Source organism: Schistocerca gregaria, chromosome 5, assembly GCF_023897955.1.
Source record: "Schistocerca gregaria isolate iqSchGreg1 chromosome 5, iqSchGreg1.2, whole genome shotgun sequence".
Classification (NCBI taxonomy): domain Eukaryota; kingdom Metazoa; phylum Arthropoda; class Insecta; order Orthoptera; family Acrididae; genus Schistocerca; species Schistocerca gregaria.
The window spans coordinates 420,391,429-420,414,494 of NC_064924.1; the positions used below are offsets into that span (position 1 = coordinate 420,391,429).

At 43.7% G+C, this 23,066-nt stretch overlaps 1 protein-coding gene across 1 annotated transcript in view; it reads right to left on the bottom strand.

The window, feature by feature from the left end:
* The window catches only part of LOC126273366 (uncharacterized), an 809,762-nt gene that overhangs the window by 174,489 nt on the left and 612,207 nt on the right, over positions 1–23,066 (bottom strand). Inside the window, exon 3 of the mRNA XM_049976915.1 lies at positions 7,646–7,950. Coding sequence (XP_049832872.1) covers positions 7,646–7,936 — 291 coding nt within the window. The 5' untranslated portion in view covers positions 7,937–7,950. The remainder of the gene's footprint in view (positions 1–7,645; positions 7,951–23,066) is intronic.

Sequence of the window (23,066 nt, forward strand, 5' to 3'; positions counted from 1 at the left end):
TAAGCATCAGATCATCATTTCCTCCACGCAAAACACATTGAACGATGATAACATGGCACCTTATTGAATCATTAGGTAATAGAATATTTGTTTTTGGTTTAGTGCATAGTAGTTACTTTCGTTCTTTATTTATCAGAAAGCGCATTGCTGCAAGGCTACTGGCCGTAACATTCAAAGTTAAGAACGAAATTGTATTGGTTTTATGTAAAATAATTTTACAGTGGATATTATTGTTACTTTATTCAGAACCTGAAAGTGGTCAAGATTTGATTGTTTAAATATGTTAAAATGTAAAATAGTGTAGAATAGGCTGTGGCCAATCAGATGGACGGCCTCAGGAAAGGGAACTGCCCTAGTCAGTTCAGCGAGGATACTGTGCGCACGCGAAACGTGCCCGGGGACGGGCAGAGTGTGCGAGTGCAGACGCGAAAGCAGACAGTTGGTATTTGGTTTGTCGGTCAGAAATAAAACAATATGTGTTTCAAGATCTTTGAAAGTTCAATAACCATGTAGGTAAAATATTGGGTGAAATTTTGTCGTAAATAAATGATTATTAAAGTACTAATAAATCAATTTTAAAGCTACATCTAAGAGAACTGGCGTTTGACTTCTGAACTTAAAAATTACATGTTTCATTGTTTCCGGGAAGTCAACCTCTAAGGGATAAAGTAGGGAGTGAAAGCTTTTATCGAAATATTTCATTACGAAAGAAATTTCGAAACTACATCTCTGAGAATTTGTATTTTGTTTCTCGGTTAGAAATAAAAAAAAAACACTAGTGTCAGTGTTTACGGGAAACTCAGTTTCCTGAGAGGGTCAAATAGGAGACGAAAAATTTAAAGAAAATGTTTCCTTAAATTAAAACATTTTTGAAGCTAAATCTATCAAAAATATATTTACTTATAAAGAAATGTGTTAGGGGATAACAGTTTCTATGGTAGTATTACCACAAAAGCTCAAAACACAGTATTAAGAAACACCTCAGACGCTAGTTGTCTAATTACATTTTGCTGCGAAGTACGTTCGGAAAAGACCATGTTACCGTTGACTAGCATGTGAAGCTTAGAAGATGTTGGAATTTGTGGACAATATAAAAATTCGATTGAAGGAGAACAAAATGTGTGCACACCAAACAGTCCACGTGAGTGAAGAAGCGAGCACTGAGCCTTACACGAAGAAACCCTGTAATGCGATGCACAAGGGATCAAGCGGAGAGAGAGAGAGAGGGAACGAGCAGCAGGAAAACTTGTGGTAAACACAAAATTTTTCATTCGCTTGAGGCACGCTTAATGTAAAAAGCGTAATCTCTTCGTTTCAAAAGTAGACAGTTTATTGTGTTCTGTTTGTTTTTTCGCGCGCCTATTACACTCGACGCAGAAACGACGGTAAACTCAGATGTTATTTCTGAAATTTGCCGTACTTCTAGAACTTTTCGGAAACCGTGTATACATTCTGTTTGTAGATGTTTTTTTACGGTTTACCGGGCCTATGTTTCAATACGGATGACGAGGCAGCTTCAATCATTTACATAGCCCACACGAACCACAAGAGAATATGAAAACCACTGGCAGGACAGAGAAAGGGACTGTCCGGTGAGATTTCAAACAAGATATACACGAGTAAAAATTTACCAGAGCAAGTGGCGTAAACAGAAAATCCTTTTATGCTGTAGGGTGCCTCATTGTACGGTACAAGCAAAAATGAGAATGTTATAAACGAGTTTAACTCGTTTACCAGTGGCGTCCCAATATCTACATCTTCCAGAAGGCACCTTACTATATCTGGTGAAGGGTGCTTTTTGTAGCACAGAGACTTTTCCCTTTCCTTGTTCCAGTCGCAAAGGCGCGGGGAGGAACGAATTCGGATGCTTCCGCATGAACTACTCTCTCTAAGCCTATCATTTTCATTTCTAGTAATTGCCGATCGGTTCTAGGCGCTTTAGTCCGGAACCGCGCTGCTGCTACGGTCACAGGTTAGAATCCTGCCTCGGGCATTGATGTGTGTGATGTCGTTACGTTAGTTAGGTTTAAGTAGTTCTAAGTCTAGGGGACTGATGACCTAAGATGTTAAGTCCCATAGTGATCAAAGACATTTGAACCATTTTTTCGCGGAATATGCATGGGAGGAAACAATATATTTTAGCGTTAAACCGTATCGCATCTCTTAAAGCGTCTGCCACTGGATTTTTGCGAGTATCTCCGTAATACTTCCAGGCCTGCGTAGAAATGCCCTACTCTATCCTGAGTCTTTTTCTGTTTCACCTATCTGCCAAGGATAGCAGACTGACGAGCAATACTCGAGTATTGCTCGAAGGTAGGTTCTGTAAGTTACCTCCTTTCTGGATGTACTACGTTCCCTATAGATACTTACACGAATCTGAAATATGGACCACCTCCTGCTAGTTCTACGTCGTCATTCCACATTCATCCCCCCCACACACATACTCCCACGTATTTAATGAATATAACTGATTCCCGAGAGTATTCGGAAATTTAGTAATCATGGAGTAATGAGTATTTCCACCTATTTGTGCACAGTGCGTTACATCTGTTAACGGTGAGGATCAACTGCCAACCACTGCTCTAAGTGGCCATTCGCTGTAGGCCTTTCTGGGGTTCGCTACGATTGTATAGTGTTGGGAGTTATCCGTATACAACAGCCTCATCTGCGGAAAGGCTCATGGAACTTCCAACGTTATCTGTTAAGTCATTTATATACGCTCAGGAACAGTGAAAATAACGCACTAGGAGGATGGCATTGGATCGAAATGACGCAAGTAACAGGTTAAATTGATGCAAAATTAAAACATGTAAAGAAACACAGTGAGTACAAGTTGACAAACACAATGCAATACGAATAACGTGCTGGACGACCTCTTGCTGTAATACATGCCGCAATGTGGTCCAGAATCGAACTGATTAGGCGTCTGATGTTGTCCTGATTGAGAGTGGCCCAAAAGTGTTGAACAGCACCTCCAGATCATGTACAGGGGGACACGATGGCATCTGGCATCTCAGTTGGTTCCACACATGCTCTATAGGGGAGAAGTCTACGAAGTAGGCCAGCCATGGAAGATACGGAACGTAGGAAGTCTTGAGCGACGATTCCCCAAATAGACCATATAGGTAAAGTACCACATGACCCCTTAAGGTTCTACGTACTGGCTATGGTAGGCCATGGCCCATAAAGACTATTGCGCCGGCTGTGCTGGAACTGTAACGTTCCCAGTGGTGCCTCCACAATGGTATGCGGTTACCATGCATCACTGAAACGAATCAGGATTCATCACTAAATACCACGTTTTGCTAATTTGTGGCAGTCCACTATAGACGGATTCGCCTATGTCTCGGTGTTAACGGCAGTCTCAACAACCAGGATTGCAAATTCGCATCCTCAAGGCGACTGGAAATGGTTTGTGGGCCACCTGCTTGCTTTGTGGAGCGAGTGACTGGAGGATCCTTGATCGCTTGTCGCACAGTCATGCGGTCTTCTTGTGTCGTCGTCTTGCTGGTCGTTCCACACCGGGTAAGCCACATGCGGGTGGCATGCCCTGTCTACTGGTCCCAAGAAGGTCTGACGAAATTCACCAAACGATCGACCTGGCGATTCACACGGTGTGACGACCAGCCTGCGGTTTTCATGCCTGTGATAATGCCTCTCTCAAACTGACTTAATGGTGAAAAATGTTTTCTAGCACGCCTACCTAGAATTCTGCGCCCCCTAGCGTCCTCCTCGACTCGTGATGTGATGTGATCGGTACATGCATCACTGGTCCACTAGGCCCAGTTTAAATAGGGCCACTGCCCGATTGCGGCCTCACTGCAGGGTCTGTGAACGTGCGCTTAAGCGTCAAACTTGGATCACTTGGATATCGAATTTCACTGTACGTTTTCGCGAAGTTTCACGTTTGTACCTTTCTTCCCTATCGCTGAGCAATTCTCCGTGTCCCAGAGTGTATAATGAGGACAGAAATGGTCCTGCAAGAGTGTTGCGGTTGGCCCGAATTTCCCTTTCGTCTGAAGATTTTTCTCTGATAAGAACGACTATCTGCTGTTTGCTAGAAACTCTTCAGCCTAATGACGCAGCTGGACTCATATTCCGCAGTCTGGTATTTTGCTCATTATGTGACAATGCAGAACTGCATCGAACGCCTTCTGGAGGTCAAGGAACGTCATCCAACTGGGCGCCAGTATCTGCCACTTTTTGAGTCTCGTTGACGAATGTAGCAAGTTGTGTGTGACACAATCACTTTGTGATACACGGAAGATATTCGAGCTCCAGGAATGTCATAACATGCGAACATGAAACGTATTCCAAAATTCCTCGACAGAGCGACTACAGAGATACGTTCCCCACAACGCTTCTAGTAAATGGGAATGGTCTCAGTATTTCGTCAGTCACTGCTAACGATTCTGTCCTCTAGTAACCTACAAGACATTACTACTACTAGAGGAGGAGCCAGCTGTTTTCAATATTGTATGTACAGTCGTGGACAAAACGAGCGAGACCCCTCGCCTTTTCGTTATGCTGATCCGCAAAGCTTAAGAGTCTGCTACACAGCATAACAGGCAAGGCGACGAAGTGCTACCATCATACTATGCACAGTCGTGAAATTGAAAAACTATCCGAACTTCGTCAGACTGTTAGCAATCATGTGTAAAACTATATTAATGCTGATTGATGTGTTAAACACAACACGTAAATGTAAGATATAAATGAAAGAAGAAACGCTAATTAGTAAGAACTTTACTAATAAAAATGAATTTCAGCTTATCGAGATAACATAACTGCTTAATAAGACAAAGTACCCCAGATGGTTACGAATTAGCAAAATATTATGCGCATTCGGCCGCAAAACGGTCTGTGTCAACGTTCAGACAAGTCATACTGGATTATCGTTGCTGATCTACCACAAAAGTGTGGAAATTTAGCAATGCATGAAGATTCATAACGAAATTCAGAAAAAATCGTCAGTGCCGCATTTCAGTCAATTCATTTATTGACAGATGCGGAAAAAGTAGGCAGTAACAAGTATGAAATTCTATAATATTTTCATATTTACATCCACAGGGCGCCGGTAAATAATAAAGGTAGCAGTAAAACGTATTGGGGGCACGAGAATTCCTTACAATTGCTTTACTGATAGTCTATCTGCCTCAATCGAGATTAGAACCGAAAACAAACCAGACTTCCCTTGCAGTAGCAAACACCTTTCATTACGCCAGCAGACAACCCAGGCAAACAGCCCTCTATTATTACCCCACACAAGAATAAGCCGGCAATTTCGAAATGAAAATGGCAAAATGACCTGCAGTTTGTTGCATAGAGATTTCTGGATTCAAAAACATGAATTTTCTGCCTTTATGTCACCGCTTATGTGACAATAATTTGGAATGTTTATCGAAATAACAAAATACTGTTATTAGCAAATAAATTTAGTAGGATAATTCGGCACCAGCCCAGGAAATAAAGGACTACATAGCTGCCAAACGTATTCTACAATGTTTCGAATTCTCCCTTAGACTCGCCACAGACAGAAAACGTTCAGTATCCGAAGTGTTCCTTAAGCTAGCTAGCATTGGGAACACTCGCACTTCTAAAAGGAGGTGGCGTTAATACTGGGATCCGAATTACGACGTGTGTAGGCAAATGGATGTTATCTGCATTCCTGTAAACGTGATTTGGATCGAAAGAGTAGCTACGATTAATACACTGATGTATCGACTGCTACTAGAACATTTCGAATAAAGAGTAGGAGGAATTATTAATGCGGCCCTCATCTTCAGTAAGTGTTGTACCTATTTTCTTTGTTAGGATTTCGTCACCTAAATCGGTCAAAATGGAACCCCACTAGTCTCACTTTTTTGACCGTCTATCTGTCTACCCAACCCTTAAAACCCGTTTACCTCGAGTACAGGTAGACCCAATAAGCGGAAATGTATCGTACTTCCTGGAGTATACGGTCCCTTGGTGGTGTAAAAAATTCATTTTTATTAGTAAAGTTCATGCTAATTAGCGTTTCTTCTTTCATTTACATCTTATATTTACGTGTTGTTTAACAGACTAATCACCATTAATATAGTCTTACACGTGATAGAAAACAGTCTGACAAAGTTCGGATGGCTTTTACAATTTCACGCCTGTGCATAATATGTTGGTAGCACTTCGTCGCCTTGCCTGTTATGCTGTGTAGCAGACTTTACAGTTGTGCGGATCAGCATAACTAAAAGGCGAGGGGTCTCGCTCGTTTTGTCCGCGACTGTACAATCACTATATACGATCACACCCAGTAACGTTTACTCTGTTAAGATGTTGATTTACTGTCCCACAGTAACATTTAGATATCTACATTTTGACGTTGTTGCGATGACTTAAAGGACGAACCACGATCTTTCACACTGAAACAATTTGCCGGAGTGGCCGAGTTGTTCTAGGCGCTACAGTCTGGAACCGCGCGACCACTACGGTCGCAGGTTCGAATCCTGCCTAGGACATGTATGTGTGTGATGTCCTTAGGTTAGTTAGGTTGAAGTAGTTCTAAGTTCTAAGGGACAGACGGCCTCAAAATTTAAGTTCCATAGTGCTCAGAGCCATTTGAACCATTTAAACAATTTAGGAAAATGAATTTAATATATCGACGTTCTGTCTGCTACCCTCTGTTCAGTCACAGAATGTATGGACAGATGTCATTGAACCGTTTACTGCTTTAACAAAAGAGGAAAGCGCCTTCAAACGTAAAGACAGAATTTGACTTTCAAATCCAGTGAAAGCTCAAATGGCTCTGAGCACTATTCGAGTTAACGTCTGAGGTCATCAGTCGCCTAGAACTTAGACCTAACCTAAAGACATCACACACATCTATGCCCGAGGGTGGATTCGAACTTGTGACCGTAGCTGTAGCTCGGCTCCAGACTGTAGCGCCTAGAACCGCACGGCCACTCCGGCCGGCTCAGTGAAAGCCTCGCGCATAGCGTATACTAATACCGGCTTGTTCAATTTGGACTATACGGCTGTGGCTGCGTTTAAATCTGCATTTCTTTTTCTTTCGGGGTTGGGTCTACCCCAATATTCTCAGCTTCACTCGGCACAAAACAGTCTAAATCGTACTGTACAATACTCGTGAACATCAACAATTTATGCTCATTATTGGATGTAAATGCACTGCGCCGGGCGATCAATCATTGTGGCGGCGCTTATTTACATTGAGTCGCATCCACATCAAACACCCTGAGACGCGCAGCGCCACGCCGTGCACAGACGCGAGGTGCAGAGCGGCGCAGAACGTCAGAGAAGAGGACAAAATGGGGCAGACTACAACAGAACTGTGCAGAATCGAGCAGTGTGTTTGTAGGTGCGCAGCAATGTTCCACTGTGCGAGCACACTCGTTAATAAATATGGAAAATGAGGATGGTCGTCCAAATTGAGCGCTCAAGGACGAATAATTCCCTGCGATGTACCGACACAGTGCGGAACTTGTTCGTACTACCGTGGAGCGGTGCAGAACGGCGGGATTTGACACTCACACCGGCCGCGCCGTGATACGCCGAATCTCCTTCCTTGGCTTTGCGCGGATCGACGCAGCGTCGCGAAGCCGGTGTGAGCGCGGCTTAACTAACGATTGTCAAAGTGAACTCTGCTTCTGACCTGTTTTCCGGAGAAGGCCTCGTTGACGCTGAAGTGCTCGCGGTTGAGCAGCGTGAAGGTGAAGTCGACGTAGACGCGCATGCCCTCGGCCGGGTTGCGCCACACCAGGTAGACGCCGAGCACCTTGTCGGTGCGCGAGAAGGTGATGGCCCAGCGCTGGTAGCCGCACGCGAACTGCTTGCTCGTCACGTCGCGCTCCAGATCGCGCGTCACAGACCTCGTCACGACGAACGTGAACACGTGCGTGTTGGCGCGGTCGTGCAGCTTCGCGAACCGGTACAGCAGCGACATCCTTGCTACTCCATCTGAAACAACAACACGCACACTTCACCTCCGCGCTAGATACTACGAGACCGACATGGCAACTGATTGTCCTTCAAAGGAGTAATGTCCTGTAAGAGAACAAGCAACAAAGCAAAAACAGTAGCCAATTCACCACCCGTAAAGCTGAAATCAGGGGCAGAAACTCTTCTTGGCGAAGGTATGTTTCTGAAATGTGGTGTTACTATGTTCCGGTGCTCGCTAGGTTGCTAAAATAGTGACAGAAAAGATCTAAATGTTTGTATGATGTAATCTGTATACAAAACGCAAAACGATTTACAAAAGATATCTGAATGGTGCGAAAAGTGGCAGTTGACATTGAATAACGAAAAATGTGAGGTCATCCACATGAGTGCTAAAAGCAACTCTTTAAACTTCGCTTACACGATAAATCAGTCTAATCTAAAAGCCGTAAATTCAACTAAATACCTAGGTATTACAATTACAAACAACTTAAATTGGAAGGAACACATTGAAAATGTTGTGGGAAATGCTAACCAAAGACTGCGTTTTATTGGCAGGACACTTCGAAAATGTAACAGACCTACTAAGGAGACTGCCTACATAACGCTTGTCCGTCCTCTTTTAGAATACTGCTGCGCTGTGTGGGATCTTTACCAGATAGGACTGAAGGAGTACATTGAAAAAGTGCAAAGAAAGGCAGCACATTTTGCATTATCGCGAAATATGGGAGAGTGTCGTAGAAACGATACAGGATTTCGGCTGGACATCATTGAAAGAAAGGCGTTTTTCTATACGACGGTATCTTCTCACGATATTCCAATCACCAACTTTCTCCTCTGAAGGCAAAAATATTTTGTTGACGCCGACCTACATAGGGAGCAACGATCACCAAAATAAAAAAAGGGAAATCAGAGCTCGTACAGAAAGATATAGGTGTTAATTCTTTCCGCGCGCTAGACGAGATTGGAATAATAGAGAATTGTGAAGGTGGTTCGATGAACCCTCCGCCAGGCACTTAAATGTGATTTGCAGAGTATCCATGTAGATGTAGATGTAGAAAGCGAACTTGCTAAGTGACTGCCAAAATTGAAATTTATAAAAGAAGGAAAGAGATGCTCATATATTGTGAACAAGGAGCTTTCGAGGTGATGCTGATGTCTATTCTCCTTTGAGACACAGGAAGGTCAATAGGAGCAGGACCACAACAAGTATAGAAATTTAAAATCATATAAACAGTTGAGTCACATTAAATGACCACCACCTATATTAGACGTCAACATGCAGTAACTACTAATGGACGGCAGGCTGAAACGTGTTGTGTGGGACGCGCCATACACTGCAGTCGTAGTCGTAATGCGGAAATGGATCGTTTACCCGACGTCCAAAAGGGCATCATGATCATCCGCTTTCTGGGCAAGGGTGCAAGCATTTCCGAAACAACTATTTTTGCAAGGTGTTTGCGTGCTGTCGTGCTTAGAATATACAGGGTGATCCATTGATCGTGATCGGGCCAAATATCTCACGAAGTAAGCATCAAACGAAAAAACTACAAAGAACGATACTTGTTTAGCTTGAAGTGGGAAACCAGATGGCGCTATAGTTGGCCGGCTAGATGGCGCTGCCACAGGTCAACTGCATTAAAAAAAAAAAAAAACGCATTTTTATTACGTATTCGTGTAGTGCGTAAAGAAATGTGAATGTGTTAGTAGGACCATTTTTTTCGCTTTTTGATAGATGGCGCTGTAATACTCACAAACGTAAAAGTGCGCGGTATCACGTAACATTTCACCAATGTGGACGGTATTTGCTTCGTGATACATTACCCGTGTTAAAATTGACCGTTTACCAATTGCGCAAAAGGTCGATATCGTGTTGTGATCAAAATGTCCAACGGCCGTGTGCTATGTATGCTGCTCGGTATCCTGGACATCATGCAAGTGTCCGGACCGTTCGCCGGATATTTACGTTATTTAAGGAAACAGGAAGTGTTGAGTCACATGTGAAACGTTAACCACGACCTGTAAAAAATGATGATGCCCGAGTAGGTGTTTTAGTTGCTGTCATGGCTAATCCGCACATCACTAGCGGGACAAATTGCGTGAGAATCTGGAATCTCAAAAACGTCGGTGTTGAGAATGCTACATCAACAACGATTGCACCCGTACCATATTTATATGCACCAGGAATTGCATGGCGACGACTTTGAACGTAGTGTACAGTTCTGCCACTGGGCACAAGAGAAATTACGGGACGATAACACATTTTTTGCACACGTTCTGCTTAGCCATGAAGCGTCACTCACCAACAGCGGTAACGTAAACGGGCATAGTGTGCACTATTGGGCAAAGGAAAATCCACGATGGCTGCGACAAGTGGAACATCAGCGACCTTGGCGGGTTAACATAGGGTGCGGCATTATGTGAGGAAGGATAACTGGCCCCAGTTTTATCGATGGCAACCTAAATGGTGCAAATGTATGCTGATTTCCTACTTAATGTTCTACCGATGTTACTACAAAATGTTTCACTGCATGACAGAATGACGATGAACTTCCAACTTGGTGGATGTCCGGCACATGGATCGCGTGCGGTTGAAGCGGTACTGAATAGCATATTTCATGACATGTGGAATGGTCGTCGAAGCACCGTACCATGGCCCTATGTTCACCGGATCTGACGTCCCCGGATTTCTTTCTGTGGGGAAAGTTGAAGGATATTTGCTATCGTGATCCACTGCCAGCACCTGACAACATGCGTCAGCTCATTGTCAGTCCACGTGCGAACATTACGGAAGGCGAACTACTCACTGTTGAGAGGAATATCGTTACACGTATTGCGAAATGCTTTGAGACTGACGGACATCATTTTGTGCATTTATAGCATGATGTGTTATTTACAGGTAATCACGCTATAGCAGCATGCGTTCTCAGAAATGATAAGTTCACAAACGTACATGTATCACATTGAAACAACTTAAATAAAATGTTCTACCTACGTACCTACGTTCTGTATTTTAATTTAAAAAACCTACCTGTTTCCAACTGTTCGTCTAAAATTGTGATCTATATGTTTCTGACTATTACAGCTCCATCTATCACAAAGCGAAAAAATGGTCCAACTAAAAGATTCATATTTCTTTACGTACTACACGAATGTGTAAAAAATGGGGATTCCTACTTTAAAAAAGGCAGTTGATATCCGTTTGGCCTATGGTAGTTCCATCTAGCTGTCCTACCATAGCGGCGTCTGGTTTCCCCCTTCAAGCTAGACAAGTTACGTTCTTTGCAGTTTTTTCATTTTATGCTTATTTCGTGAGATATTTGACCCGTCACTATCAATGGACCACCCAATACAGTGGACGGCAAAATGGCGCTACTCAAAGGCGGTGCCGAGGGAACTGTGTTGCGCCACGGGTCATAGGTGGCAGGGTTGAACGATTGAACGATGGCTGCAGATATATATATATATATATATATATATATATATATATATATATATATATATACGTGCAACTGTAGAACAACTGACCACCCAGATGACCCAAAGAGCTACAAACAGGGTCACTTCAACGGCCGTTTAATGGAGGGCGCCGCATATTGACCGCCGCAGCAGAGGCCTGGTTCGTGCAGCCATACTGACTGCTGGAATTGCAAGCCAATATCGAACTGGATGTCCACTGAGTGGCGGCAGGCGATCTTTTCAGATTAATCACGTTTATTGCTTCATCCAACAGATGTCCGTCGTCGTAAACAGCGTGAAACTCTGGAAGAAAACTCTTTGCAAAAATCGTCGGAAGGTTCCAACCTGGAGGATGAGGCGTTATGGTCTGGAGAATGTTTTGTAGGGTTTCCTGGATGATTTCCTGATTCTGGAAGGCACAATGGCAAACTGCGCATCTATATTTGGGGACTACTTCCATCTCCACATCTAGTTTGTTTTTCCTCGCCACGATGGCATATACCAGCAGGAACAGTTTATAGTTATCCTCTTACAACCAAACTCTCCTAGCTTAAGCCCAGTCGAGAACCCGTGGGGTCACCTCGACATCACTATTCGTGCCCAGCATCTTCGTCTGAGAAATCTAGCTTAACTAGCAACGCACTGATGTCGGAAGAATCCTCATTCCTGTCGGTGTCTTCCAGTAATTCCTCGACTCTCTCCAGCACTATTTGCAGCACTCCGCCCTTCGAAACATGGTTATTCAGACTTTTGACAGGCTGTCAAATAATTGTGACTGGTAAATGTAGAAATATGGTAAAATTATCTGGGATTTTCTGTTCTGCAGCGCGGTCTTGTGCGTCTTGTCACGATTCGCGCGCCCCACCCCCCATTCCCTCCCCAACCCCCCCAAGCCCCCCTACCCCCCCACCCACACCCACCCCAGCCCTTTCCGAGATTCGAGCCCTCCTCGGGCATGGGTCTATGTGTTGTCCTTGTTCTTAGCGTAAGTTACTTTAAGTTAATTTAATTAGTGTGGAAGCCTAGGGACCGATGACCTCAGCAGCTTGCTCCCATAGTCCTTACCACAAATTTCCAATTTTTATTTTCTTCTACACGATCTCTGCTGAGATCTTCTTAATGGTCATGAGTTGTTCATGGTTAGCTGAACACCAGAAGACCCTGAAGACATTCACAGCAGAGGAGTGAAAACGTCGATTGTGTGGAACAAATTGAACATAACAGGGTTTGGCGTATTTGTGGTGCCCGGTGATATATTACTGCATAATACAAAATGAGAATTTTCATCGTTCTGGTTTAAGAAGTAATATAATTTCCACTAATATTTACATCGTCTGTTTGGAATGTGTCACTGCAACAACCACTTTCCTTAAACCAAAGAGGCGGCTTGCGAGGGGGTGGGGGCGGGGGGGGGGGGGGGGATCATCCGCAACTCCATACCTGCGGCCCTTTCACTGCATCCGTTTCGCGGTTTTGCTCAGCCATTCCGAGCCCACATTGCTAGACCTACGGCTATCCGGTAGTCATCCATCACGCGGGTATAACTACCCCCGGCCGGCGAGCAACAGCCAGTTCAATCTCCGCCAGCAGAAGTAGAAGATCGCCAGCACAACTCCGCCGCCGAACTCGACATTGCCCGTAGCACAAGGGACAACCGCGCATTGCGATCCGTTGCTCCGACCGTGGACTCTGATGCTGTAAATGCTTCTACTGCTCGAGAGAAAGGACCTTAATTTTCTGCCTACTGTTGATGTCTAAGAAGATAGTCTGTTCTGTTTTCAAGAAAACCTTTGAGAAGATAGATTTTCCTGTCTTGTTTTCCAAGAACTTTAAGATGTCAATGAATTCATATCTATGTTTTCAGGAAGGACATTTTTAATTTGTTTTGAACTGCTAACGGATAGCAGAACTTATATTTGTGAACATAAACTGATTGTAGCAATAAATTGATTTTCGAGAGTAATCAACTGACATACTGTGAAAGTGGCCCAAGCCGGAACACTCCAGGAAAAAACAGTGTCGCATCGCACTACCGCAAGAAATGTCACGCCGTAGCGAGTAATTCCGAGAAGGACGGTGCAAAGCCGAGACAAACTGAGCTTCAACTCGTACACGTCCAGCATATTGCACACACGTACACTTTGGCCCTGTTTTTGTTGTTGTTGTGGTCTTCCGTCCTGAGACTGGTTTGATGCAGCTCTCCATGCTAATCTATCCTGTGGAAGCTTCTTCATCTCCCAGTACCTACTGCAACCTAAATCTTTCTGAATCTGCTTAGTGTAGTCATCTCTTGGTCTCCCTCTACGATTTTTACCCTCCACGCTGCCCTCCAATGCAAAATTGGTGACCCCTCGATGCCTCAGAACATGTCCTACCAACCGATCCCTCTTCTGGTCAAGTTGTGCCACAAACTTCTCTTCTCCCCAATCCTATTCAATACTTCCTCATTAATTACGTGATCCACCCATCTAATCTTCAGCATTCTTCTGTAGCACCACATTTCGAAAGCTTCTATTCTCTTCTTGTCTAAACTATTTATCGCCCATGTTTCACTTCCATACATGGCTACACTCCATACAAATACTTTCAGAAATGACTTCCTGACACATAAATCTATACTCGATGTTAACAAATTTCTCTTCTTCAGAAACGCTTTCCTTGCCATTGCAAGTCTACATTTTATATCCTCTCTAATTCGACCATCATCAGTTATTTTGCAACCCAAATAGCAAAACTCCTTTACCACTTTAAGTGTCTCATTTCCTAATCTAATTCTCTCAGCGTCACCAGACTAAATTCGACTACATTCCATTATCCTCGTTTTGGTTTTGTTGATGTTCATCTTATATCCTCCTTTCAAGACACTATCAATTCCGTTCAACTGCTCTTCCAAGTCCTTTGATGTCTCTGACAGAATTACGATGTCATCGGCGAACCTCAAAGTTTTTATTTCTTCTCCATGGATTATAGTACCTACTCCGAATTTTTCTTTTGTTTCCTTCACTGCTTGCTCAATACACAGATTTAATAACATCGGGGAGAGGCTACAACCGTGTCTCACTCCCTTCCCAACCACTCCTTCCCTTTCATGCCCCTCGACTCTTATAACTGCCATCTGGTTTCGGTACAAATTGTAAATAGCCTTTCGCTCCCTGTATTTTACACCTGCCACCTTCACAATTTGAAAGAGAGTATTCCAGTCAACATTGTCAAAAGCTTTCTCTAAGTCGACAAATGCTAGAAGCGTAGGTTTGCCCTTCCTTAATCTAGCTTCTAAGATAAGTCGTAGGGTCAGTATTGCCTCACGTGTTCCAACATTTCTACGGTATCCAAACTGATCTTCCCCGAGGTCGGCTTCCACCAGTTTTTCCATTCGTCTGTAAAGAATTCGCGTTATTATTTTGCAGCTGCGACTCATTAAACTGATAGTTCGGTAATTTTCCCATCTGTCAACACCTGCATTCTTTGGGATTGGAATTATTATATTCTTCTTGAAGTCTGAGGGTATTTCTCCTGTCTCATACATCTTGCTCACCAGATGGTAGAGTTTTGTCATGTCTGGCTCTCCCAAGGCCGTCAGTAGTTCTAATGGAATGTTGTCTATTCCGGGGGCCTTGTTTCGACTCAGGTCTTTCAGTGCTCTGTCAAACTCTTCACGCAGTATCGTATCTCCGACTTCATCTTCATCTACATCCTCCTCCTTTTCTATAATATTGTCTTCAAGTACGTCACCCTTGTATAGACCCTCTATATACTCCTTCCACCTTTCTGCTTTCCCTTCTTTGCTTAGAACTGGGTTTCCATCCGAGCTCTTGATAATCATACAAGTGGTTCTCTTATCTCCAAAGGTCTCTTTAATTTTCCTGTAGGCAGTATCTATCTTACCCCTATTGAGATAGGCCTCTACATCCTTACATTTGTCCTCTAGCCATCCCTGGTTAGCCATTTTGCACTTCCTGTCGATCTCAATTTTCAGACGTCTGTATTCCTTTTTGCCTGCTTCATTTACTGCATTTTTACATTTTCTCCTTTCATCAATTAAATTCAATACTTCTTCTGTTACCCAAGGATTTCTACTAGCCCTCGTCTTTTTACCTACTTGATCCTCTGCTGCCTTCACTGCTTCATCCCTCAAAGGTACCCATTCTTCTTCTACTGTATTTCTTTCCGCCATTCCTGTCAAATGCTCCCTTATACTCTCCCTGAAACTCTGTACAACCTCTGGTTCTTTTAGTTTATCCATGTCCTGTCTCCTTAAATTCCCACCTTTTTGCAGTTTCTTCAGTTTTAATCTACAGGTCATAACCAATAGATATTGGTCAGTGTCCACATCTGCCCCTGGAAATGTCTTACAGTTTAAAGCTTGGTTCCTAAATCTCTGTCTTACCATTATATAATCTATCTGAAACCTGTCATTATCTCCAGGCTTCTTCCATGTATACAGCCTTCTTTTATGATTCTTGAACCAAGTGTTACCTATGATTAAGTTGTGCTCTGAACAAAATTCTACCAGACGGCTTCCTCTTTCATTTCTTTGCCCCAGTCCATATTCACCTATCACGTTTCCTTCCCTCCCTTTTTCTACTGCCGAATTCCAGTCACCCATGACTATTATATTTTCATCTCCCTTCACTATCTGAATAATTTCTTTTATTTGATCATACATTTCTTCAATTTCTTCGTCATCTGCAGAGCTAGTTGGCATATAAACTTGTACTACTGTAGTAGGTGTGGGCTTCGTATCACGCCCTTATTTAAACTATAGTAATGGAAGCAAGTATTTATACAGTAGAGCGTGGAAAAGTAAACTGCCTTTGTTGACAATACGAAACCAAAACCACTAACTGGATATGCACTATACACATTGGCCGCTCGCCATAGTAGCTATGCTGGTATATGTGAACGAGAATGAAAGAGCCTTTACAAAACAAAATTCAAAAACGTCTGCCAAGTTCTCTACTGCGCTGAGAATTAAGTATTCATACACCGACAGAAAATTACACTTCTGACAAAGCCAGAAGACGTTTAATACTTCGTATGCATACTCTTCCGATATATCACTTCTCGCAACCTCCGTGGCATGGAATGGACCTATTTTCTTCTAGCGTCCGACGTGATACCTTCCCATTCTCGAAGGAGAGGCTCTTTCGAAGAGGCCTTACTACGTATGTCGTGTTTTCTCACTCGTGTTTCTAGCACACACCACAAGTGTTCGATGGGATTCAGGTCCGGCCTCTGAGCTGGTGTTTCAAGAGTGTGTGAAGTGTTGTAAAGCAACCACAGCCGGATAATTTGCTCCGTGAGTTTGGGATCATTCTCCTGTTGGAAGTAATAATTTCTAGGAAGACCCAAGGCGTCAACACTCCGTTGTAAGTTCTGTTTGAGAAAGACCATATGTCCATGGTACCTTCCACAAACACTAATTTTCTGACACCGGAGGCTGACATACAGTCCCATATCATCACTCCACCACCTCTGTGCTTCACCGTGGGTTTAATTTTGTTTCGGCCGAGGTCTGTATTCGGTCTCCTCCAAACCAAGATCCTACCATCATTGTTCACAATGTTAAATTTGCTTTCATCACTAAAAAATACAGTATTCTAGAAGTCTGCTGTCTTGGATACATGCTGTTTCGCGAATTCCATCCACCACTTCCTGTTCTTTTTGCTGATGTCGGGCTTTCGTCTCGGGACCCTGGCTCTGTAGACCGAACGATTGAGGATGGTACGAACTGCCCTTGGAATGGTATCCTTTCGGAAGTGGTAATGTACATATGCGAATAGTGCCGACGCTGTAGTTTCGGGGTTTTTCTTGATGATTTTTAGTAGCATTCTGGACTCTCTTGTTGTAAGCTTCTGTGGACGACCGTGTCTTTCACTGTGTATTACTACATGTCTGTCCTTATATCGCTTAATGATAGATTGCACAGTCGCTCGGCTTCGTCCTATGATGTTCGCAATTTCGGCATACGACATGTGTTGAAGATATTGGGCGACAACGATGTTTCGTTCCTCAATGGTCGTTTCGTTCCCCTTAAGGCCCATTCTTCTGTTCCACGGTACCCACGTCCGACGTGCTGTTGTTTCACGGCCGCCACACGACTACACAAGTGTGGCATGGACTCCGGGGTGCGTCAGCCGTTTTTTGCTTGAAAGTAGTCCGTTGTATGAATACATTTTGCCCTGTCGTAGACCGTGCGGAGTGTAACATATTTTATTTTCCTAGAATAGCAGAATGGCATTCGGGAAGCTTCATTAGAACATGGTTATCTGACGCTACATCATCGTACTTATTCGTATCGGCACTGTGGGTGATTTACTGTACCAACACATCATCATAGTTTGTCCCCACCTTCTGTATGAATACTTATTTCCATGACTGTGCCTCGGAATGGTCATCGACACACTTTTGTGGCACAAGAGCTTTGAATGGGTGAATGGGGAGATTCAAAGATCTCTAGTGTAGTGGTAATTGCCGCAGACTATCGTGTCGTCGGTACTTACCCTGTCAGCTCACGGTCGTGCACGGAATAAGAGAAATACAAGAGTGGTATATTAACTACGATGGTGGTAATGCTGGCGAGCAGGGTGCAGGTGCCGGGGAAGGAGGCTCTGTGAAGGGACAGAGTAGACGGCAAGCGAGGCGAGGCGCCCCGCGGCGGCAGCAGCAGCGTGCGTGCATTATTCATGGCCGCCAGAATGAGTGTCACAGCGGCAGGCGGTGCGGTGCGGGGCGCACAGCCTGCCCATCTGAGCGAGACCGGCAGCGCTACGGCCCAGCGGAAAACACTCAGCACTGCTGCCTCTCAGCTGCCGCGCACGCTCGTGCAGCGCTTTTTGCCACGCACTCTGTTTCGCAACAGGTTCAAACGCGTGCTGACTACACATATCATCACCTCCTTCACTCTCTTGCCAATTCTCTTAAACAGTTTATATTTTGGGCCAGATGTTTTGAGTGGAGCGAACACAAGACCCCTTGAACTTACACTGAGTGAAATTCCAATAGTCAAGTATTTTCTAAAATTGTGATATTCTAGGTCAAACAATGAACTTCATATTCTTAACAGCACCTCTTTCGTTTACTTCCAGCACCATTCAAAAGTGCATCAAATGTTTCTCCAATCTACTTCACCTCTTCCTTTAAGCCAAATCAGCACACAGCACACAAATCAATTTCCATTTATTTATTTTTTTTAATTTCAACTAGCTGACTACCTGGCGCTGCCCAGATACATATTTATTCCTAACTTCTAATAGCCCATCTCCTCTTTCCCCCCTTTCCCTTATCTGTCCATCCCCACCATCCTGCCATACACCTCCTCCGATCCCACTCTTTGTCTATCAGACTATCACCATTGCACTCTCTCTGTCCTTTTATCCCTCCTCCCTTTCTCTGCTAATATGCTGCTTCCCTTTTGTTCATCTACTGTACTGCCGCTGTCTGACTCCTACTCCATCACTAATTCCATCTCCTCCTTCTCCCCCTCTCTTTGTCAGTCTCTTGATCCTGATCTCTCTGTCCACCTCCTCTTCACTGCCTCTGTGTCCATCTCCCGCCCCTTCTTCTCTATTCATCTCCTGTCTTATGTTTTCTGTGTTTACCTTTTCCTCTCCCCTCTCTCTGTCAATCCCCCCCCCCCCCCACATTTCCCTTTTTCTGTACATATCCTCCTCCCCTATATCTGTTTATCTTCTGTTTTGCCATCTCTCTACCTACTTCTTCCTCCCCTTGTCTCTGCCAATCTTCTCTTCTATCCTCTCTCTGTCCATCTGCTCCTCTCCCCTCTCCCTGTCAATTTCTGTCTCCTCTACCTCTATCTATCTCCTCCTCTTTTATGTGTGTACCTGTCTCCTCCTTCCCTATCGCTCTCAGTCCCTCTCCTCATCCTCGAGACCCTTTCCACGTTATCACACTCACCCTTGAAGGTCCTAGTGGTTCTTACCCCAATAGTATTTCTTTCCAGATATGTATACAAAAATGTGACTAAAATCAAATGGTTCAAATGGCTCTGAGCACTATGGGACATAATATCTGAGGTCATCAGTGCCCTATAACTTAGAACTACTTAATCCTAACTAACCTAAGGACATCACACATATCCATGCCCGAGGCAGGATTCGAACCTGCGACCGTAGCGGTCGCGCAGTTCCGGTCTGAAGCGCCTAGAACCGCTCGTCCACACAGGCCGGCTGACTAAAATCGTCCAAGGCGTTTAAAATGAGCTTTCTACCCATGGGTTTGTCCGCAAGCGCACATGTAAGATATATTTGACACATATTTAACGTAGTTCACAATGTATTCAAACTGCACGTCTAGCGAATTTCGAGTTGCAATTTCATTTGACGCACCTCGGTATTTATTACGTGGAATCTCTTGAACTAAGAGTCGTAAGGTGATGAAATTTTTCTGGTCCATTCAGTGGTATCTGCTAATACTGTCTACAAAACGTGTCACGAACCCAGTTAATAAAAAAGAAATAATAAAGTTGAACGGTTTGCTTCATGTGGCGGTTTTACTGCATGAACATCGAAAATATTGTAGTTGATAGACTTTTTACGTTACACCACTTGTGGGACGTTTCGGCGAGCAAAGTTTCCTATAGATTCGAAGTTATGTGCAAGGTTTGTTGCAACTCACGACGTCCTCTTGTTCTCAAATATTGGCTGAGGAAAATCTGTATATTCTCGCGTCGAGAACGACATTGATATTTCATGTGCCCATCCACCCCATTGATAGGTAGGTGATTCTTACATCTTATTAATCCTTTCCAGACAGTGTATGGTACGGGTCCCACGTTCGTACGCTGTATGGAGGGGCATATGTTCAACATACCGCTATACCGGTCGTTTTCCAGCTTCTTGACCTGGGAGCTTCCACTAAGCGGCCTAGTAGCTACTCAGGTGGACTTACTAGGCTGAATGCACTCCGTACCAATCCTCTCACGAAGGTGAAATATTGTGATAGTGACGAAAATCGAACCCAGGTCCTCCTCATGACTCAGTTTCGCTGACCACTCGGTTACAGAAGCGGATAACTAATCATGTAATGATATTCATTCATCGAAAGCTCTCTAAAAGACGAATACTGTTACAGAAGACTCGTTAATGTTGCCGACGAAAATTTTCGCAAAATTATACTAGAAACAAATAGAAATTGAAGACAATTATGCTTGAATCAGATACTACGGCATAATTTCCGTCTAGACTCCATCGTTGTATGTAGCAAGGAGATATGCCAATGTTACTAGGATAATGCATATTTTCTCTTGGTCGTGTTTTATATGACACAAATACAGCAGCAGCTGTGACTGTTGTAAATTAGATACTAAGTTCTAGAATACCATAAAGGGTTTAAGAAAACTAATTTATCTTCCAGCCCAACAGGAAGAGCACCACATTACAGTCCTGGAAGTATCGTATTCAGTCCTCAGGTAACGGTGGGGATTTATCCTCATTCCAGACTCTGGATGACTGCCCCAGGTCTACTCAGCCCGATATCAAACAGGGTACGGCGGATCTTTCGCAGGGATAAAAGACCGCTGGGCAGATGCCTCACCTTCCCCCTCATACTGCTGTAGACAATAAAGACCGCACCTACAGCGAGGCCAGTAGATTGGTCCTGGGCTGCGCCTCACAGACCCTATCTTTGCGTTATACCTTAATGCCGGAATAACGGCAACTACGACTCTGGCGCCGATGTCAGTACAACATAATTATCAATACATCATAATCGCTGACATTCAGTGCGACCTGCTCTGTGAGGCACTCACAAGACGTCGAGTGGTGGTCCCAACTATGGCTCATAGCCAGTACATAGAGACCAGCATCGACTATGCACACTCTCTCTGGATCTTCAATGTACTCGTGAAATCACCTCACTGACTGGACAAACCTGTGCATGCAGACTCGAGTACTTACTGGTTTACAATCTACGGAGACTTTGTTGTTTCATATAATGACTTTTATTGCGACGCTTCGGACATTATGGTTAATCCATCTTGTTTTGTTTAGGGATGTAGTCGACTCTGACTCCTTATGACTGAGCTTAGTAAACTAGCGTCCTCGTCGATTTCAGTGACGAATACATTAGTGGCGACGAGGAATTTACTTAGGGCGCAGATGGAAATCGACAGCTGAACTCTGCCTACACCATTCGGTGCCACCATGGATCCAGAATACATTAAATCGTGGCAGCTGCAGGTGTAGTAACAGGATGAACAATGCGCACAGCTACAAGATTGACAGGTGTAGCTCTGGAGCGACTAGCACCGCAGGTAGCATCGACAGTGCAGCATCCGCCTGCCATTCCAGCATTCCAAGCAGAGGCGGAAGACTGAGACAGCTTCTGTCTCTGACTTCTCCTGCACATTAGACACATACTATCGTACATGTTATTCATCATAACTGTGTATTAGTAAACTATTCCAACTTGCTCTTTGTCCTTTCCAAATTAAATGATCTTGTAGAGCCTAAGACACTCAATTTTGTAGGCTTTTGTAATACGTTGTCTTTCTGCATGGCAATAGCTTCACGTAGTCACTGCTAGAAAGTAATGTTTCAGTGCCATAGGAAACCCTCACAAACATACACACTTTGAGCTAAGAGGCGTTGGGAGTGACGGAGGGGGGGGGGAGGAGGATTACATATAGAAGGTATTTCCTAACGGTGTCGTTTTCTATGTAGAGACCTTGCTTGTCAAGAATTGTACACAAATTATTAAGTGTAATTAAGTGTACTGTTTCGTAATTAGTTTCACTGCTGATCGAAAAATGGCACTAATTCCTTTAAAATTAGACAACTAAAAGATAGATGAAGTTCTTGCAATCGATACAGCTAACTAAGTCTCTTTCTCAGCAGACCGTCTGTTCGACGAACAACTTGTGTCTCCTGTATGTAAAGATTCCCATACCCATAAACTGATCGACATCGTAAATCAATCAGTATTCAATCAGTGATTCCTGTTCACAAAGGTCACTGACTAGCCAACAGATAGTGACACAGCACCGAGTTCCGCTGTAGGAATCTCGTATGTACGCACAGCACGTAATTCGTTGTGTGATTCAGATCCCGTATAACAACCTGTACAGTTTCTTGTGTTTTGCCGTCGTTGTTCTTTTAGGCATTATAGTGCCAAATGTCCATTGAGGGACGAGGAAAGTGACTCACGGTCAATTTCACATCTTTAGGGGTGTCCCTGTTTTGTTAATCAACGAGTCTACAAACGAAAATCTTGGTGTATCACCAGCCAAACCGACTGGACAGCTGCTCTGTTGTTGTACCGTGCAAAACATTCCGATCTGGGGTTCTGCGAAGTGCACTCGATACACAAAAAGGTTTCTATTTGTTCCATTATAAATGATTTTGAAAGCCTGTGACTGCGAAAGCTATAGATTTGTTTATAAATAAATTCTTCTGCTACCAGTCACGATTGCTAGCACAAAGATGTTTTACTTCAACTCTTCTTCCTGGTTGTAGCTTCTGCTTGATTGCAGACCAACCCTTAGACTGATAGTTGACAAACCCCATAATACACTCTAAGGGGAAAAAAGACTCAACAGAAGTAAATAATTCGAATGGCACTAAAATCGGTAGTTGTAATTTACACATGCAGGAAAACAAATGATTAAGATTTCTGAACAATTGGAAACAGGTTCACAAAATGAGCAAGTCAGTATCGCG